Source organism: Pelodiscus sinensis, chromosome 1, assembly GCF_052426305.1.
Source record: "Pelodiscus sinensis isolate ZL-2025 chromosome 1, ASM5242630v1, whole genome shotgun sequence".
NCBI classification, from domain to species: domain Eukaryota; kingdom Metazoa; phylum Chordata; order Testudines; family Trionychidae; genus Pelodiscus; species Pelodiscus sinensis.
The window spans coordinates 24,834,002-24,852,260 of NC_143052.1; the positions used below are offsets into that span (position 1 = coordinate 24,834,002).

The 18,259-nt window shown below is 43.5% G+C and overlaps 1 protein-coding gene across 5 annotated transcripts in view; it reads left to right on the plus strand.

Moving 5' to 3' along the window:
- GSAP (gamma-secretase activating protein) overlaps positions 1 to 18,259 on the plus strand; it is a 151,694-nt gene that overhangs the window by 3,358 nt on the left and 130,077 nt on the right. For 4 of the 5 annotated variants that reach the window (XR_012903342.2, XR_012903339.2, XM_075926733.2 and 1 more), the window contains exons 2-7: positions 1,369 to 1,445; positions 12,835 to 12,891; positions 13,606 to 13,675; positions 14,075 to 14,134; positions 14,515 to 14,603; positions 17,572 to 17,641. Coding sequence is in view for 3 of the 5 variants with exons in the window: in XM_075926733.2 (XP_075782848.1) it covers positions 1,369 to 1,445; positions 12,835 to 12,891; positions 13,606 to 13,675; positions 14,075 to 14,134; positions 14,515 to 14,603; positions 17,572 to 17,641 (423 nt within the window). In the remaining 2 variants the exon portion in view is untranslated. The remainder of the gene's footprint in view (positions 1 to 1,368; positions 1,446 to 12,834; positions 12,892 to 13,605; positions 13,676 to 14,074; positions 14,135 to 14,514; positions 14,604 to 17,571; positions 17,642 to 18,259) is intronic. The other variant, XM_006137526.5, reaches the window with a different exon arrangement.

The following is an 18,259-nucleotide window of genomic DNA, read 5'->3' on the forward strand; positions in this document are numbered from 1 at the left end:
CCCCATTGGCACAGGTACTCCTATTCCTTGTGAGGTATAAGGGAAGACAACAGGAGAATTTGATCCCGTTGACCTTCCGTTGTGTGAACGGGGATATAAGATACATCGACTCCAGCTACATCAGTTAGGTAGCTGGAGTTGCATATCTTACTTTGACTTTCCCATGTAGTTTAGACCAGGCCTAATTGTGTTAGCGCAAAACAGTATAAAAATACCTGACCATATGGAAGAGGTATACTCTTTACCCGCCTTATGTGATAACTATAAAGTAAATAGAGTCAAACCCAGCTAATAGCCTAACAAAAATCTTGAAGAATTTTTTCCATTCACACTTGCTGAGCCATATTGCTCTGACAGACTACGATACAGTGGTTAAAATGTAGCTATCAAATTTTTTTGTTGTGGACTACATTTCCTCTCTCAAATAACACCCAATGTGCAATGTAATAACCTCTTGACAACCACAGCCTCCAGAAAAGTGGCATAAGGAAAGCATGTCTTTTTATTGTCTTTAATATGATATGAGCTTTGTCTTTCTTGACGTACACTAATAACGATTTTTCCTGTTTGTTTGTTTGTTTGTTTTGTTTCGGGCTTCCCTGTTACCTGGTCCTTCTCTTTTCCCTTCATGTCCATCTTGGCTTTCTCATAATCTTCCCCTCCTCCACCCTCAGTCTCTTATCTATGCTTCCTTGACACATGGGATCATTATAAATGCTCTTGTGCTGCTTTGTTTCCAGGTACCCCAATGCAGTGGTTCTCAAACTAGGGTATCTGGAATGTATTTGGGTGGGAGGGCACAAAAAGATTTAGGGAGAAAAAACAGTTTACTGTGCACACTCAGAGTTGGGTGGCCCATGAGCAGTAGCTGCTGACTGGACACCAGCTGTGAAGGCAGTGCCGCTGCCAGCAGCAACACAGAGATGAAGGTGGCAATACTTATAAAGTATAAATACTTCCATGCCACCCTCACTTCTTCACTGCTGCTGCTGACAGTGCTGCCTTCAGAAGTTTTGCAAAGAGATGGTTGAATTCCATTACCATGACAATTAGAGCTGTTACATCAGGTATGGTTTTCATATGATTCAGTAAGTGAGTGGGGAATGTTCAGAAATTAAGCTCCATTTCCATAAGCTTTAAAACTCATTGCATCTCATTTGAAGTTTAATTTAGGATTAAATAGAACTCTGTGTACTACACTATTATCCTCAAGAAGAGAGGAATTTTTTGATGCACACAATGCTGAAGAAAGGCCTCCATTTAAGTGTTTTTACAGATGTAACACTAATACTAATTTGTATTAATCAGATAGTTCTACAATGATCAATCCAAACGAGTGTCTTATGCCTTTAAAATTTCTCATTTCAGACACTTTTGAGAAGAGTGCAGCAACACTGTACACAGTAAATGTTGAAAGAAATGGAAAAATTATTTATACATGGAAGGTAAGTGTGATGGGGCAGCGTAGCCGCACTGCAGCCCCCGCCGTGAATGCCCAGTTTTACTGCGCCGGGAGCAAGGTACCGGCATTGTGCCAGGTGCTCGCGGGCCACAGAATGTCTTGCAGCACAGCGGCTGAAACGCGGCTCGGACGCAACAGGGCAGGCGGAGCCATGCACATGATGTCAGAACCGTGTCACATCAGATGCCAGGGACGGTGGGAGATTTAAATGCTGCCTGGTGCTAAGAGAGGGAGGGGTTGTGGTGTGTGTCAGTGTGGGCGCACGCCAGCCAGGCCTCCGTGGAGCAACGGGAACCCGAGCCCAGTGGCAGAGCGGGGCAGCCGAGCCGCTAGAGGTCCAGGTAGGCCCCGGGCAGGGGCAGCAGGACCAGTGCAGGAGAGGAAGCAGCCCAGGGCAGGGCAGCAAGCACCCGCGGGCTGACGGGTTTCGGCAGGGACATTCCCCTCCCTTCTCTTCCCCGTCAGCTGGACCGGACCACAGAAGGTCCACATCATTAGGGCCCTGGGCTGGGGCCCGTGAGTGAGGGCGGGCCCGGGCCCCCCTCTCTCCCCTCACCCCCGGAGGAGGGAACACCTGGTGATAAATGAGGGAGATCGCCCGTAGATGGAGGGTGAGGGGGGGGTGCACTGAGGCACGGTGCAGTTAAAGGTATAGGCAGACTCGCTAACATAGCAACTCCAAGGCAAGACTATGGGGAAATGCAGGACCTTTTGATGGGGTCAGGGTAAAAACAATACAGCAAACCGACCAACCGGACTGGTCACAGTAAATCTGTAGCATAGAAGTCTGTTCAAATATACCAGAAAGTAATAGTTCATCTAATTTAATCTAATACTTGCATTTTACATTTCTTTTAATTAGGAATTAAAACCAGTATTTTGATTGACTACAGGTTTTGGGTAACTTCAGGTTACTTACAAAATTGTTTTCTTTCCTTGGGGTAAGGCTGGAGAGACTGGGAGTGAAATCCTGGCTTCATTCAAGTCCATTGGAGTTTTGCCATTGATTTTACTGTGACCAGAATTTCATCCTGAACAAACATCCATTACTTAGACAAATTCCTCATAAACAGCAAATTCTTCCATCTTGAGAGCTGAGTTCCTCAAGGGAGGCAGAATCTACTGAATTCAAGCAGAGCTATTTCTCTTAAACATGGTTCTGTATAAGTGACATCTTTAAATTTTGTAATGGTAAAAATAGCCTCTTTATGCTATGCTTTGTGTAGTTTTAAACCCTACCTATAGTGGTCATGAATTATGAAGTATCTTTAACTTTTTGAGTATCCTTCTAGAGTTATCCTCACTTCGACTTCAATAGACTCCCTTTAGGGACCTGTTCTCCCTAGTGCATGTAAGGAAGAGAAAACACTCTGTATGAAATCTTGTGGAGATTCAAGGAATTCAGAAGTTGGTTGGGGGCAATTCCTGCTCTGGAAGAATTTGGGTTCAGTTAGAAAAATCTAGTATCCACCTATATTCATGTGGAATTTAGGGAATCTGCTGGGAACACAGATTGCAGGGCAATGGACTTCCAGTGGAACTGCATTGCTAGGGATGCCCCTGCTTTTTCTTTGACTTGCCATATCCCGATAGCTGAGCTGAAAGCATGCAGAGCATCCAGCGGGGCTTCTAAAAAGAAGAGGGAAGGAGGAGGCTAAAGGAAAGCAGAATTCCTTTTTCTTCTGCATGCAGGACCTCATAGGGTATGTCTACACTACAGCACTAATTCGAACTAGCTTAGTTCGAATTAGTTAATTCGAACTAAGCTAATTCGAACTAGTGCATCTAGACTTAAAAATTAGTTCGAATTAGCGTTTTGCTAATTCAAACTAGCATGTCCATACTGAGTGGACCCTGAACCGAGGTTAAGGCTGGCCGGAAGCAGTGCCGGTAGGGCATCAGATTAGGACTTAGAGCGTGGAGCTGCTGCCTCAGGCTAGCCGAGGGCTGTGCTTACAGGGACCTGACCCCCACCCCGGACAGACAGTTCTCAGGGGTTCCCCAATGCAAAGCAGTCCTGGCTTGGAGTGCCCTGAGTGCCCACACTTGGCACATCACAGCACTCGGCCATCAGCCCGGCTGCACTTGCTGCAGGCTGCCATCCGGAGGGGGGGGGTCAATCAAGGGGCTTCAGGAGAGATTCCGCCCCAAGAAGCCCGCAGAGCCAGCCCAGTCCTCCCCGTCGGGGGCTCGTACCCCATTCCTCCCTCACCTCCTTCCACTTACCCTTCCCTAGCCCCCCTTCCTGATGTACAAAATAAAGGACACGTGTTCAAAAATAGAAACTCTCTTTATTGAACGAAACTCGGGGAAACTGGGAAAAGGAGGTGGGAGAGGGGAAGAGAGAGGGTGGGAGAGGGGAGGGCAACTAAAATGATCAGGGGTTTGGAACAGGTCCCATATGAAGAGAGGCTAAAGAGACTGGGACTTCTCAGTTTAGAAAAGAGGAGACTGAGGGGGGATATGATAGAGGTCTATAAAAGCATTAGTGGTGTGGAGAGGGTGCATAAAGAAAAGTTCTTCATTAGTTCCCATAATAGAAGGACTAGAGGACACCAAATGAAATGAATGGGTAGCAGGCTTCAAACTAATAACAGAAAGTTCTTCTTCACAAAGCAAATAATCAACCTGTGGAACTCCTTGCTGCAGGAGGCTGTGAAGGCTAGAACTATAACAGAGTTTAAAGAGAAGTTAGATAAAATCATGGAGGCTGGGTCCATGGAGCGGTACTAGCCAGGGGGTAGAAATGGTGTCCCTGGCCTCTGTTTGTGGAAGGCTGGAGATGGATGGCACGAGAAAAATGGCTTGGTCATTGTTTCGGTCCATCCCCTCCAGGGTACCTAGTGTTGGCCTCTGTCAGCAGTCAGGCTACTGGGCTAGATGGACCTTTGGTCTGACCCAGTACGGACAATCTAAGCGCAGGGCTCAGGGTTGGGGGTCTCAGTGGACCACCTTGACTTTCATGCAAACCTGCTCCCCGGTGGCCAGGCTGGAAGCTATCCTGCCTTAGACGGCCACTTTCTTGTGCCTAGTGCGGAGGTTGTGGATGAGGTCCATGATCTCCGCACTAGACCATGCGGACTCCCGCCTCTTGCGGACCCAGGCAGGCTCCCGGGAGCCATCAGCCTGGTCCCGGAAAGAGGCTGAGGGCTGGGTGGCAGCGGGTGGCTGGCTCGAGCCGTGCAGGGTCTGCTGGCTGGGTGCTGGCAGGCTTGCACCTGGCATGGCCACCGTAGCCAGCCTGTGCCCCTTTAAGGGGTCCGGGGCCGGGAGGGGGGCAGAAGAGTTTCCCGGTAGTGCCCAGAGTGGCCACCAGGGAAAGCTGGGGAGGGCTAGCCTCCCACTAGTTCGAATTAAGTTGCTACACAGCCCTTAATTCGAACTAACTAATTCAAACTAGGCTTAGTCCTCGTAAAATGAGGTTTACCTAGTTCGAAATAAGCGCTCTGCTAGTTCGAATTAAGTTCGAGCTAGCGGAGCGCTAGTGTAGCGCCTATCAAAGTTAATTCGAACTAACGTCTGTTAGTTCGAATTAACTTTGTAGTGTAGACATACCCATGGAGAGTTATGGTGCTTTTATGCATCACCTGGCAGTATTAGCAAGGCTCCTTTTTGTCTTGTCTTGTCTTTTTTTTGTTTTTAGTATTTTAGTTTCATGAGATCAGATTCTTGCATTTCACAAAAATCCATAAATATTTTATTCTGAACTATGCAAAGTTCATTTGCGCAGCTGTTGACAGCAAATCTGGTCTCCACAGACTTGAGGAGGCCACTTTTTGTTCATAAGGGGGAAAGTGCCTTTTTTCTAGCATGTATGGAATCTTTCACTAAGCATTCCAGGACTGCAGATTGGGCAGTCTCATCACTTCATATGGCAGTCAGGCTCTTGAGTAACAGTAGCAGGATTCACTGAGCTTGCTCAGCATGTTTGCCTTCCCATCTCCAGCTACAGGTTGAGTCTTTTTAGTTCAGCACCCTTGGGACCTGGCCAGTGATGAACTACACGGGAGGTCAAAATTGTCTAGCAGCATTACCAAAACTTTCACTACTTACTGGGCTCTTAGAAGACATTTAGGGGTAAATTAGAGCTAAATAACAACACAGAACATTGAGAGTGAGGGCTGTAAACAAACTGTATGGGACCATGGGAAACTTATGGATGTTGCTGGACCAGGGATTCTGAGACTAGAGAAGTTCAACTTGTAGTTATATTTCCTAGGGCTGAAGTACGGTAAACTCTGCAGGTTGTGTAATTCCAGGTGATGATAGCGGGGTGGAAGGGATATCCTGAAAATTGAGTGTAGCAGAGTGAAGAATACTTTTACATGAGGTTTCCACTTCCTAAACTGCTCTATCCTGATGAACATGTTTTTTGTTAATACCCTTGTCTCGCCAAAGTAGGCAGATCTTCCTCCTGGGTAGGTCAGTCTCTCAGGGCTCATCTAGACTACACTAAAGTGTCAAAAGGAGATATGCAAATTCCCGCAGAATTTGCATATCTTTTTCTGATCTCACTTTCGAAAGTAGAGCTTTCGAAAGTGAAAATAATCAAGATGCATTTTTTCGGCACCTCCCCTTTTTGAAAAGCCGCATAAACCTCATTTTTTGAGGAAAAGCGGCTTTTTGGAAAAGGGGGGTGTAGAGATTTCAACTCCCCCTACAGTGTCGCCCGTCATTGATTTTGGGGAATTGGCTCCAACGGCAGTGGCGCTATTCTATTCGGGTCTCTGTCCTCCGACAGTGCCCACACAGCCTGGGCTTTACCCCTTCCGGGGTAAGTTCGGGGTGTCCGAGCGCGGACGGAATAGTCTGGTGCCCGCTTGTTCCATGCCCTTATCGTCGCCCCCTGTGATGCACTTTTCTCGCCGATCCCCGGCCACACATGTCCGAAACGCCCCTTAGTCATTCTCTCGGACGTTTCCTTCTTAGCTACTCCAGGAGAGGGAGAGGAAAGAGGGGGGCCCGGGCCCACCCTCACTCCTGGGCCCCAGCGCAGGGCCCTAAAGGACGTGGACCGGTTTTGGTCCGGGTCCGGCTGACAGGGGCATCTGGCTGAAACCTGCCAATATGCAGGGTTCTTATATGACCCCGCCCTGGGCTACTTCCTCTCCGTTCCGGCTCCCCTCCCCTGCTGCTGGCTTACCCGGTGATCGTCGCTCCAGAAGGCCTTCTGGACCCCGTTGCTCCACGGGTGTCTGCAATGTCCTGCCTTCCACGGCTGCGTGTTCGTGCCCTCGCCTGTCTTCCGGGGTCGAGGGCTCTGATCTCCGGCATTTGTCTTTCCGCCGCATCCCCCTCCCCTACACAGCTCGGGGGCGGCGTTTAAAACTCCCGCTGCGCCCGGTGCCGAAGGGGGACATCATGCTGACGTCACTGGATAGCTCCGCCCCTCCCGCAGCCTCCCCGCCGCCCGAATAAGGTGCTTGACGCGGGGCTTTAGTGCGGGGTTGCGGGGCCCCGTCACAGGGGGGGTTGCAGGAAAAAATGCATCTGCATTTCGAAAGTGAGATCGGAAGAAGATATGCAAATTCCACAGGAATTTGCATATCCTCTTTTGAATCTTCCACATAGTCTAGATGAGCCCCTACAGAACCAGCAACTGGAGCCTTGCACAGTTGGGAAGGCCACAGGTATGTTTTGTTTGAGTTTTACAATTTAAAACATATTACTGGAGTGAATAGTATTCCTTGGAATATTGTCACCACTGGACAAATTTGAGGGCTGGTCGTATGTTGTATTTTTTTTTTTTTTTAAGTATGCATCCTTTGAGTTGTCTGTATGAGACAAACAAATATAGTGTCTAGCATTCTGTGGGATCCATGCAAGCCTTAATGCCCAGATAGATTCCTATTGAAGTCAGTGAGACTACATGCAGGATTGTGTCCTTCCATGCTGGTGTGTTTGCATGATGGGGGGGGGGTCTGAATGATCTCAGATCCTTGTGTAATCTAATTTTTTTCCTCCAGGAGTTGAAATTATATGCAAAAAGTATAAATTCCATCCTGCACATAAAACACTGTTTGCATCAAATTGCCAAAGCTTAGGCTATGTCTAAACTATGGAGCTTTTCCAGGGAACGCGTCTGCTCTTCCGACATTCTTTGTGGAAGAGCAGACACGCTCTTTCAGAAGCTCTGTCTTCCTCATGCCACGAGGAAGAAGGGCTCTTCTGAAAGAGGAGGTTTTTCCGAAATTTGACCCAGTGTAGATGGGCCAAATTTCAGAGAAGCCTCTTCCAACAAAACTATTGGAAAAAGTACACAAATTGCTGAGTGCAATTTGCGTACCTTTTTCCGATAAAAAGCGGCAGTGTAGACATAGCCTTAGGAAATTTGTAAGCCTTAAATTGAAATTCTGGCTTCACTGAAGGCAACTGGAGTTCTTGCCATTGACCGTAATGGAGGCAGGATTTGACCTGAGGTGATTGTTTTTGTTTTGAAGTAACTTATTTGATTGACTAATAAAGTAGGTTCAGCAATACTTTTGTTGTTCTCTTATGTATGACAAAACATTTCCACCTTGCTGATGTTTGCAGGACTCTTTTCTTTTTGTACAGGAAAGGGCAAGATCTTGAATTTGTAAGTTAGCCACACATACAGTATAGTTTAGATAAAGTCCCATTTTTTACCTACTTTAAAACTATTGCAAACTGGTGATGAATATCTTCTGAATTATGAGTGGGTTTTTTCATGTTTCTACTCTGTAACTAATGCACAAAAATTATATTGAAAAACTTTCTTAATTTTATTCAAGATCAGTAGATACGTATTACCCAGAATCTGCAGGTTTCCTCGTTCCTCCCTATATTTACTAGACGACTTACCTGGCATTGCTCGGGTCCTTAACTCTAAGTTTTGTTTGTTTTGTTTTTTATTCATATACATCATTGTTTTGGGATGGCACTGGGGATGAGGGGTTCGTAGGCTGCCCCAGGAAGAGAGGACTATTCCTGCCTTCTCTCACCATAGCAGCTTGGGACTAGGTGAGAAGCACCTCTTCTTAGCTCCCACAGCTGTAATGGGCACAGCCAGGGGAAGAGTGCATGTCCCCTGGCTGGGAGACAGACAGACACACAGGCGCTACGTCTACACTGGCCCCATAAAACGGAAGAGGCATGCAAAGCAGGTAAGTCAGAACAGGGAAATCCGCGGGGGATTTAAATATCCCCCGCGGATTTAAATAAACATGGCCGCCGCTTTTTTTCCGGCTTGGGGAAAAGCCGGAAAAGAGCGTCTAGACTGGCGCGATCCTCCGGAATAAAGCCCTTTCCTGGAGGATCTCTTATTCCTACCTGAAAGTAGGACTTTCAGGTAGGAATAAGAGATCCTCCAGGAAAGGGCTTTATTCCGGAGGATCGCGCCAGTCTAGACGCTCTTTTCCGGCTTTTCCCCAAGCCGGAAAAAAAGCGGCGGCCATGTTTATTTAAATCCGCGGGGGATATTTAAATCCCCCGCGGATTTCCCTGTTCTGACTTACCTGCTTTGCATGCCTCTTCCGTTTTATGGGGCCAGTGTAGACGTAGCCAGGCAGACAGACACACAAACAGATAAACTCTTTGAAATATAGTAGATAGTTGTCCCTTTCTCCACCCCTGCCCAAGGAAATTTAGACTGATTTTTTTTAATATAATCACTGTAAACTATATACAATCAGTGAGCCATCATTTTTGTGAGACACACTTAAACATGTGAGTCTTTCTTGCTGGCTCTCTACCAGCAGTTAACTTCAACACTTGACAAAGCATTTCATGTTCATACTGACATTGTCAGTAGCCTGATGCTCAAATAATTATGTAAACTAAACTGAGCTATTCTGGCGTCTGTCCCATTAAACACAAATAGAAAAAAAATCTGTATCTGCCAAGTGGGGAAAGACCAAACATATTGGCTGTGTCTACACTGGCACCCTTTTCCGTAAAAGGGATGCTAATTAGACACTTCGGAATTGCAAATTCCGCTGGGGATTTAAATATCCCCCGCGGCATTTGCATGAACATGGCTGCCACTTTTTTCCGGCTCGGGGTTTTGCCGGAGAAAAGCGCCAGTCTAGATGGGATCTTGCGGAAAATAAGCCCTTTTCCAGAAGATCCCTTATTCCTACTTTCAAGTTATTTTTTATAAATTTGAAAGATAAAAGTAAAAAAAAAAAAAAAAAAGCAGGAAAAATGATTTTTTGTAAAATGCTGGAATTTTTTTAAACTGAAAAAAGAAAGGGTTTAAGTACATATAAGGGCCTGATCATGCATTTTCTTAGCTTTTTATACATGCTACCACAAACTAAGTTTTCAACAACAAAACTCTTCTATGCTTCTATGTCATTGGGGGAAGGGAGGAAGCACGTGCTTAAGTTCCACTGAATTACAGTGATTCAAGTGCTCTCCTGAGCAGGACCAACTGAAAGACCTTAATGACTTCAGTCGGAGCAGGAGCAATATTCTCGTCTTTTCTGTGCTTTTTTTTTTTTTTTTTAAGCAAAGAGTATTTCATAAACACTGGAATCATAGCTGTAATAATCAATTAAGTTCCACATCAAGCCTCTCTTATGCTGGCGTTGTTACCAGGTGCATTTACAGGATTCCTACTTGGCTTTTCAGGGCAGAAGTGTTTACCTTGTGACCAATAAGGGTTTTTTTCTTCTAACCCTTGTGACAACTGTATATGCCATAAAAAACAGAAGTCACATTTTTTTCTAATCTTGAAATTATTTTAGTAAAAGCTTGAATACAAGGTCCACCTTCCTGCTTCCACTGATTTTCCCCCCCTCCACACACACACACAATGGCTGTGTCTACATTGGCACCCCTTTCCGTACAATGTATGAGATATATGTATTACAATAATACATTAGTTTAAGTTTATACACAAAACTGCCTGATGAAATAAGTCTGTTTCTTAATCTGGAAGAGACTACAGTGAACAAACAGGCACACACAAACCCTGAAGTGCATGTGAATCTGTACTTACTGATGAATCTCATGCCATCACATGTACATTTCGAGTTGTTAGTTGATGATAGCTTAAAGATTTAACACAGTAAAATGGGAAGAAAATGAAAATCTGTATCAGACTATGTTTCAGAATGCTAGGAAGTATTCAAAAGTATTTTAAAAAAGGAGAAAAGGATGATGTTGAACATATGAGCTGCAAATGATGTCGTTCAATTATTAAATGTAAAAATTTATAGGCTAATAATACTAGGTTTGCAAAAGTAAAATATTTATTCAAATGAAAAGATTTATTTGGAGATTAGAGATATATTGTTTCTTAAACTCACAGGTGGCATTTTGCTTTTAGTTGTCTTATTTCTACATCAAATCACATTGATGAAACGAATTCAAAGCATTAATCTACTGAATACTTCCCATCTTTCTATTCAATAATATAAACCTCGATATTTACACAGATAAATTAATATTTTTGCATTAATTTTCTTCTTTTTTTTGGTTGTGGTAATAAACACTGATAAATTCTTGATTAGAATAAAATAAACTGAAAACGAAGGACTTTGCATATATTTCATAAAACAAGATGTGGGAATTTTGCAAACTATGACACCTCCCTTTTCTCATGCTCTATTATTTAAAAATAATGGTGTTGTATTGATCAGATTCAATGATTATAGTTTGATGTGTGCAAGTCTGCATAACTGGATGTGGCGTTATTAGTCTTGTAACTTTATGCACACTTTGAGAGAGGTAGTACAGGTTAAACCTTTCTAGTCCGACCTGACCAATGCTGAACCAGAGAATTTGCTGAACCATGGGAAGTCAATATTGTCTAGCAGGATTACCAACACTTCCACTGCTTACTGGGATCTTTGAAGATGTTTAGGGGTAAATTAGAGCCAAATAACAGTGCAGATCACTGAGAGCTAAGACTGGTGGCTGTAAACAAATGTTATGGGACTACGAGAAAATTGGCCATGCCCATGATAAATTGACATCCAGCTAAGTAAAATTATGCTGGACCACAAATGTTCGCAGACTAGAGAAATTCAACCTGTAGCTTCTAACTGAAAATGGATATGCAACAATATTGCTAGTCAAATATATTGAAATAGATCTGGAAAACCTGAAGCATGAAAAACCGTAAAGAGAATTGCTTAGAAAAGAGGAGACTAAGGGGGGGGGGGGGAGGATATGAAAGAGGTCTATAAAATCATGGGCGGTGTGGAGAAAGTGAATAAGGAAAAGTTATTTACTTGTTCCCATAATATAAGAAATAGGGGCCACCAAATGAAATTAATGGGCAGCAGGGTTAAAACAAATAAAAGGAAGTTCTTCTTCACACAGTGCACAGTCAACCTGTAGAACTCCTTGCCTGAGGAGGTTGTGAAGGCTAGGACTATAACAGAGTTTAAAAAAGAGCTAGATAAATTCATGGAGGTTAAGTCCATTAATGGCTGTTAGCCAAGATGAGTGAGGAATGGTGTCCCCAGCCTCGGTTTGTCAGAGGGTGGAGATGGATGGCAGGAGAGAGATCTCTTGATCATTACCTGTTTGGTTCACTCCCTCTGGGGTGGCTGGCATTGGCCACTGTCGGTAGACAGGATACTGGGCTGGATGGACCTTTGGTCTGACCCAGTATGGCCATTCTTATGTTCTATTAGAAAAGAAATAGTTTAATTTATTTGAGTTCAAAAGTAGTTTAAAACACCCAGTACATCATTATATAGCTGATAGATGATGGGTTTTGGGTTTTTTTTACAAGATAGTAGACTTTGAATAATTGTGCTGACAATCTGGAGCTTTTGAATAGCTTGTAAAATCTATTTAGTGTTTGTCTAAATTGTAATCTCTACGGTACTCCAACTGCGGGTAGGCTCTCTTCCTCCAACTGCGGGTAGGCTACTGGGCTTTGTTGAGCCTCTCTGCAGAGCCCTATGGCATTACAAAATTTGTATCTATATCCACGTCTATAACAGCAAAAATGAGCCATGGATATCCACAGATGCAGATACCTGCGGAACTGCAGGGCTTTACCTCGCCGCACCCGATATGAAGTTTTTAGCCACTGAATCTATATAATTGCAGGTTTCCCGGATCTGGTGCATCCTATCCCAAAATATCCTATAGAGGACCAGCAGAGAATCCCTTTCCATTATGGACAAAGGGTTCTATGATATTACTTCATTGCCACTCTGTGCTTGTAGAGCTTGAGCAGAGAGCCTATCATATATAACTGTTCTAAAAACCAAACCAACCACAAAGAACAAGACCCATCCAAACCCCTCCCTCGTATTTTCTTATTCCCATTTTTTGGAATTGAAGTAACATGTATGAAAATGGACAGGAGTGAACAGGAATGGAAAGAGAAAGCAATGTTTAACATGTTTATGTAAACCTCAATAAATTGATAGTTATTTAATTTACAGGGAAGTGGGAGAAATACTTGCATTGGATTATATGATCCTCTTAATAAACACAATGAGGTAAGGCTAATGCAACATCTAAATCTGGATAGGAGACTGTCTCTGTTTTCTGGGTTCTCATACCCTACAAAATGACATTCTTATGTCTGTCCGAAGTGTTTGTTTTTAAATAGAAGTTGCTGTTATGACCTTTCCACACCCCAGTGTAAAGCATTCACCCCAGTGTAAAGCATTTGTTGTACCCTGTCTGCATAGCAGTCTAATTTATTTGACACTGCATTGGCCATCTATGAACCTGAGTCCTCTCCTGTGTCTAAAAAATAGCCTAACTGAATATCTTTTCTATAAAGTAATTATTTATTTTGTTACTTGTAGTACATGTGTGCCCACAAGGTTCTGTCTGCTGCCACATGTATATGCCACATGGTCCTACAAGAGGAGATTATACAGTACAACAGTTGGATCCATGTGGACAGCCTGAGCAGAACTGTGTGGAGATTAGTGGGGTTTTATGCTGACTTCAAGGTTTGCCTGTATAGATCTAGTGGCAGATTGGATGCGGAAGAAAAAAAGCAATGCATAAAGGGTGGAGAAGAGTGCTAAAACATAGCATCAGAATATAGTTCTTCTGGCCTTTGGAATGTTTGTTTAAAGAAATACTCATCGGTGTTTTCCTAACAAGTAGAGACTTTAGAAATAGTTTGTACAGGTATTAAGTAGGTGAATCTGAACAAGCTACATTATGTATTTAGCTCAAAATGTATTTCTCAATAGCATCTGTATACCTTTGAAAAAGATCTACACATAATCAGTTGTTCGATCAACAATGAAAAGACATTATTAGGTAAGTGTTGTCTTTATCTCATTAAAATATACTATGTCATGATAAAGAAAAGTTTTTATTTTACTAATTTGGTAAATTTTTAAATCTAGAAATAACAAATATTTATTCATATAGCTCTTTACAGTATACTTTTTTGCATTTTTAAGGAATATGTCACTAGAGTATCTAGGTGGAAATGTGATTACTGTGACTGCTTTTTTTTTTTTTTTTTTTGGTCTATTTGGAAACAGACTGCTTCTTAAGTTTCTACATATCTAGTACATCTGCAGCAGCTGTTGTGGTGTTTCTTTAAAGTTTGGCTCACAAATGAATTTTTTTCTGTTAGATTTGATGTGATTTGATATTTGGAAATTCCAATAAGATGAAATTGTGAATATGCATATTTTGTTTTTTGTTAAGTAGCAGTCAGTTTTCTTCAGTCAACAAAGGAAGAAAGAGTAAATCATCTACTGCAGCCAGGTACCAAAAGTGACTTACTTTTAATTTGAAGGTAAAACTAACTTTGTTGTTGCGCTTCAGAGGGGTAGCTGAGTTAGTCTGTAACAGGAAAAACTTAAACAACAACAAATAGTCTGGTAGCACTTTACAGATTAACAAAACATGTAGGTGGTATCATGAGCTTTCATGGGCACAACCCACTTCTTCAGACGACCGCTGTGTTGGATGTCCAGATCCAAGAATAAATGGGGGAAGAAGGGGTGGGAGGAAGGAAAAAAATATGCGGGGGGGGGGAGATTACGGTTTTGCAACACTAATTCTGTGTGTATCTTTTTATTTTATGGAACAAAACTTTATACAACAGATTCATATATAGTTTGAAACTTGTGTTCTTTTTGCAGTTTCTAAGTGTTTGGCCTTGCTCATTGAAATTCACCCAATTAATAACGTAAGAGTCCTAAAGGCTGTGGATAGCTGTATCCGAGTACAGGTAAATGATTCAGCTAATCTGAATGTAACTTTTATTTATATCTTTAAAGTGAAAAGCGCAGGAGTGTATAAGAACAGGCCCTTCCCCAAGTTACAAACATCCAGCTTACAAACATTCATGCATCCAAACAAAAGCTTACCTGCAGCCTCAGGGGATCTGTGCTGCCCCCTACTCCTCTGGTAGGGGGCAGCACAGATTCCCTGCCTGCGCTTGTGCTGCTTGCCACCTCCTGGTGAGCCAGGGCTGGTTGCAATCTGCAGGGGCTGGGGGACACGTCTGGGGACTGGTTGTGGAGGGTGCCTGAGGTGGAGCGGTGCCTGAGTGGTGGGGGGTGAGGTGGGAGAGGCATCCGGGGGCTGGGGCTGGCTACAGGAGTCCACACAGAACCTGCAGAGGCAGGGCAACAGGGAATTCTCAGGAGTCCTTTTCAGACTTTCCACCAACCTTCTCATCCTCCTGCCTTTCCTCAAGCCCCAGCATTCAGGGTTAAAAAAAGCTATTTCTACTATTTTCTCATTGCAAATATATAGTATTTTGTCTATGTTCTGGGTTATATATGTTTTATGGGCTAGCCTGAGAAACTAAACCACCATTTATAACATGGTTCTTATGGGAAAATGTGTTGTGAGTTCCAAACAACTGACTTACATACAACCTTTCGGAACACAACCCGTTTGTAAATTGGGGACTTCCTATACCTGTTTCATGTTCCCCATGCAAATATACAGCATTATGTAACTCAGATGCAGTATGATTTTGTAATATTTGTGTTTCAGTATAAATTGACTATACTGTTGATTTGAACTGTCTGTTTTATCTATCTTGAATATTTCCAAGATTATATTTGTGATGGAATCGTCCCCAGGGTGCAGCCTGAATTTTCTTCAGCCTGGGCATCTGTCACAGTGCCTTGCTAGTGACAACAGCCACCCCTCCAGGTGCTGTTATCACTCAGCACATCTGCATGTGGAGTCCCCCACACCCAGGCTAGATTGCATGAATGCTGCCAGAGCCACACATGAAGGCATCAACCAAATCACCCCAGCTTCTGGCACCATACCTCAGGAATATACATTCTAATGTATTAATTGATTCACCCCAGCTTTTGTATGGCAAATCTGCTCAAGTTTTAAACTTCATACAGTAAACTTCCGATAATCCGGCACCTTTAGGACCCAGGGGTGCCGGATTATCAGATATGCCGGACTATTGGAAGGGGGGGGGCTATGAAGGTCTGGGGTGGGGTGGGAGGGATGCCATGCCAGACCCCTCATAGCCCCCCTCTTCTGATAGTCCTGCTCTGCCCCAGGCGTCCCCAATTCAGCCACTGCTGGTCAGTTTCAGCTACTGACCAGCAGCTGAATCGGGGACGCCTGGGACAGAACAGCTGGGGTGCTGCCGGGTTGGTCCCGCAGCGCCAAGGGGCAGTGCTATCGGACCAACCCGGCAGCACCCCAGCTGCTCTGCCCCAGGCATCCCCGATTCAGCCGCTGCTGAAACTGATCAGCGGCTGACTCCAGGAAGCCCGGGGCAGAGGTGTTCCAGCTGCACCCCAGCTGCGCCTGCTCTTCCCCAGGCATCCCCAAGAGCATCTGGGATGCTGCCGGGTTGGTCCCGCAGCCCCGAGGGGCAGTGCTATGGGACCAACCCAGCAGCACCTCAGCTGTTCTGCCCCCGGCTTCCCCGATTCAGCTGCTGGTCAGTTTCAGCAGCGGCTGAATCGGGGAAGCCGGGCACAGAGCAGTTCCAATTGTCCGGCAGCCGGAGCACTTCCGGGTTCCTGATGGTGCCGGACCATCAGGAGTGCCGGAGCATTGGATGCTGGACCAACAGAGTTTACTGTATAAACTTACTGGTAAACGTACACAATAAAATAAGTTTGACTACCAAGAGAGAATTTAAGTGATTGTAACTGTTGGGCAAGAAGTCAGAGTAGTTGCCAAAATAAAATAAAATACAAACACACAGTCTAAACTCTCAACCTCGTTAGACTGGGCAACATCTAGAGCAAGCCATTTTTTCTCACCCCATTGGATATTGCAGTCAAAAGTACACAGATTTCACTCTTGAAATCTGGGCCAGTCCCATCAGTTGGAATCTTAATTTTTGTCATTGTCCTTATTGCTTGGAGTTTTGGTGAAGGGGAAAGGCCAAGCCTGGGCCCCTATGTTTACCCTTAGGGCATATGTTTGGAGAAAACAAGTCCGCGAATGTCTGATGGGCATAACTGAGTCCTTAAGCACAGTTGAGCAATTCCCTTGGTGTAGCCTCATGCCAGTGATGCATTGTAGCTCCCTTGCTGGGCAATGACTGTTGACACTACTATCTCATAGGACTGGAAGGGACCTGGGGAGGTTATCAAGTCCAGTCCCTTGCCATCACAGAAGGGGGCCAAGTGCCATCCCTGACAGATTTGCCCCAGATCACTAAATGGCCCTCTCAGGGATTGAACTCAGGAGGCTGGGTTTAGCAGGCCACTGCTCAAACCCCTGAGTTATCCCTCCACCTGAGTATTGCTTGCTCTCCTTGCTGTTGTCGCTATAGAGCTAGTATCTGGCTGAATCCCCAATTTTCATCATGTTTTAGAGGCAGCAATACAACATAATTCTCATAACTTCATAGGCATTAATGATATAAATATATGAATAGAGAAAAGACTTTCTGCAGAGCCCCTGATATATCACATGGCATGCTTTATATGCAGTATCACAGCTATATTCAGAAAAGGAATAAGGGGGATAATGGATGGTCTGCCAATGTGTAGAGCATACCAATATTCATGATAACTAACAATGATTTTCATCTGTAATAATGCTGATGCTGTTATTTATGGAGGATTATCAATGTGGCAGGCTGTCTACAAAAGTTATTCTGCTGTCAAATAAACTTCTTAAAATTATAAAGAACTTATATTAGCTTTAGCAACAAAGCCTCTTGACCATTATTTTCACATAATTTCCTTTTACAGTTTCTCTATCCAGTTGCAGACAAAAGTTCTTTTCTGGAAAACCAGCTTTTACTAATTTCAGAAGATAAATGTAAGTATTTGATTTAATATTTTAATAATATATTGTATTTCTTGTCAAACATGGGCATTCTACTATTTTGAAACCATGTAGATTATAACAACATTGTTTGTTTGTTTATATAATTATTCATGGAAAGGGCATAGAAAAAAGAGCAGGCTCAGCTAATAATATTATGGATGCAATTCCAACAAATGTATGCTTTAATAAGATTTTCCAATATTGGAGGAATGGCCAATCTTGACTATTCTTATTTTATTTTTGATTAACGAATGCATTGCTCATCAACAACTTTTTTTAAAGAACTGAAGGGGAAATTATGCTCTCTCATATACTGGTATAAATTCAGAGCAGTTCTATTGATTTCAGTAGAGCCACCCTTATTTTATACCACTATAAATAGGATAAGTCTTTGGATATAAATTCCAGAAATTAAAATGGGTATTTTAATGCTACTGCTGTAGTTTATAGTATCCACTGGCTATATCTTGTAGTCCTTATGGAAGACCTCAATGACTTTGATGGGAGTTTTGCCTGAGTAAGGATTGTGAGATTTGTTTTATCATTCAGATGAACTCTTATATCAGAAGTTGATGTTTCTTGATACTAATATAGTAGCTCACAACTTTC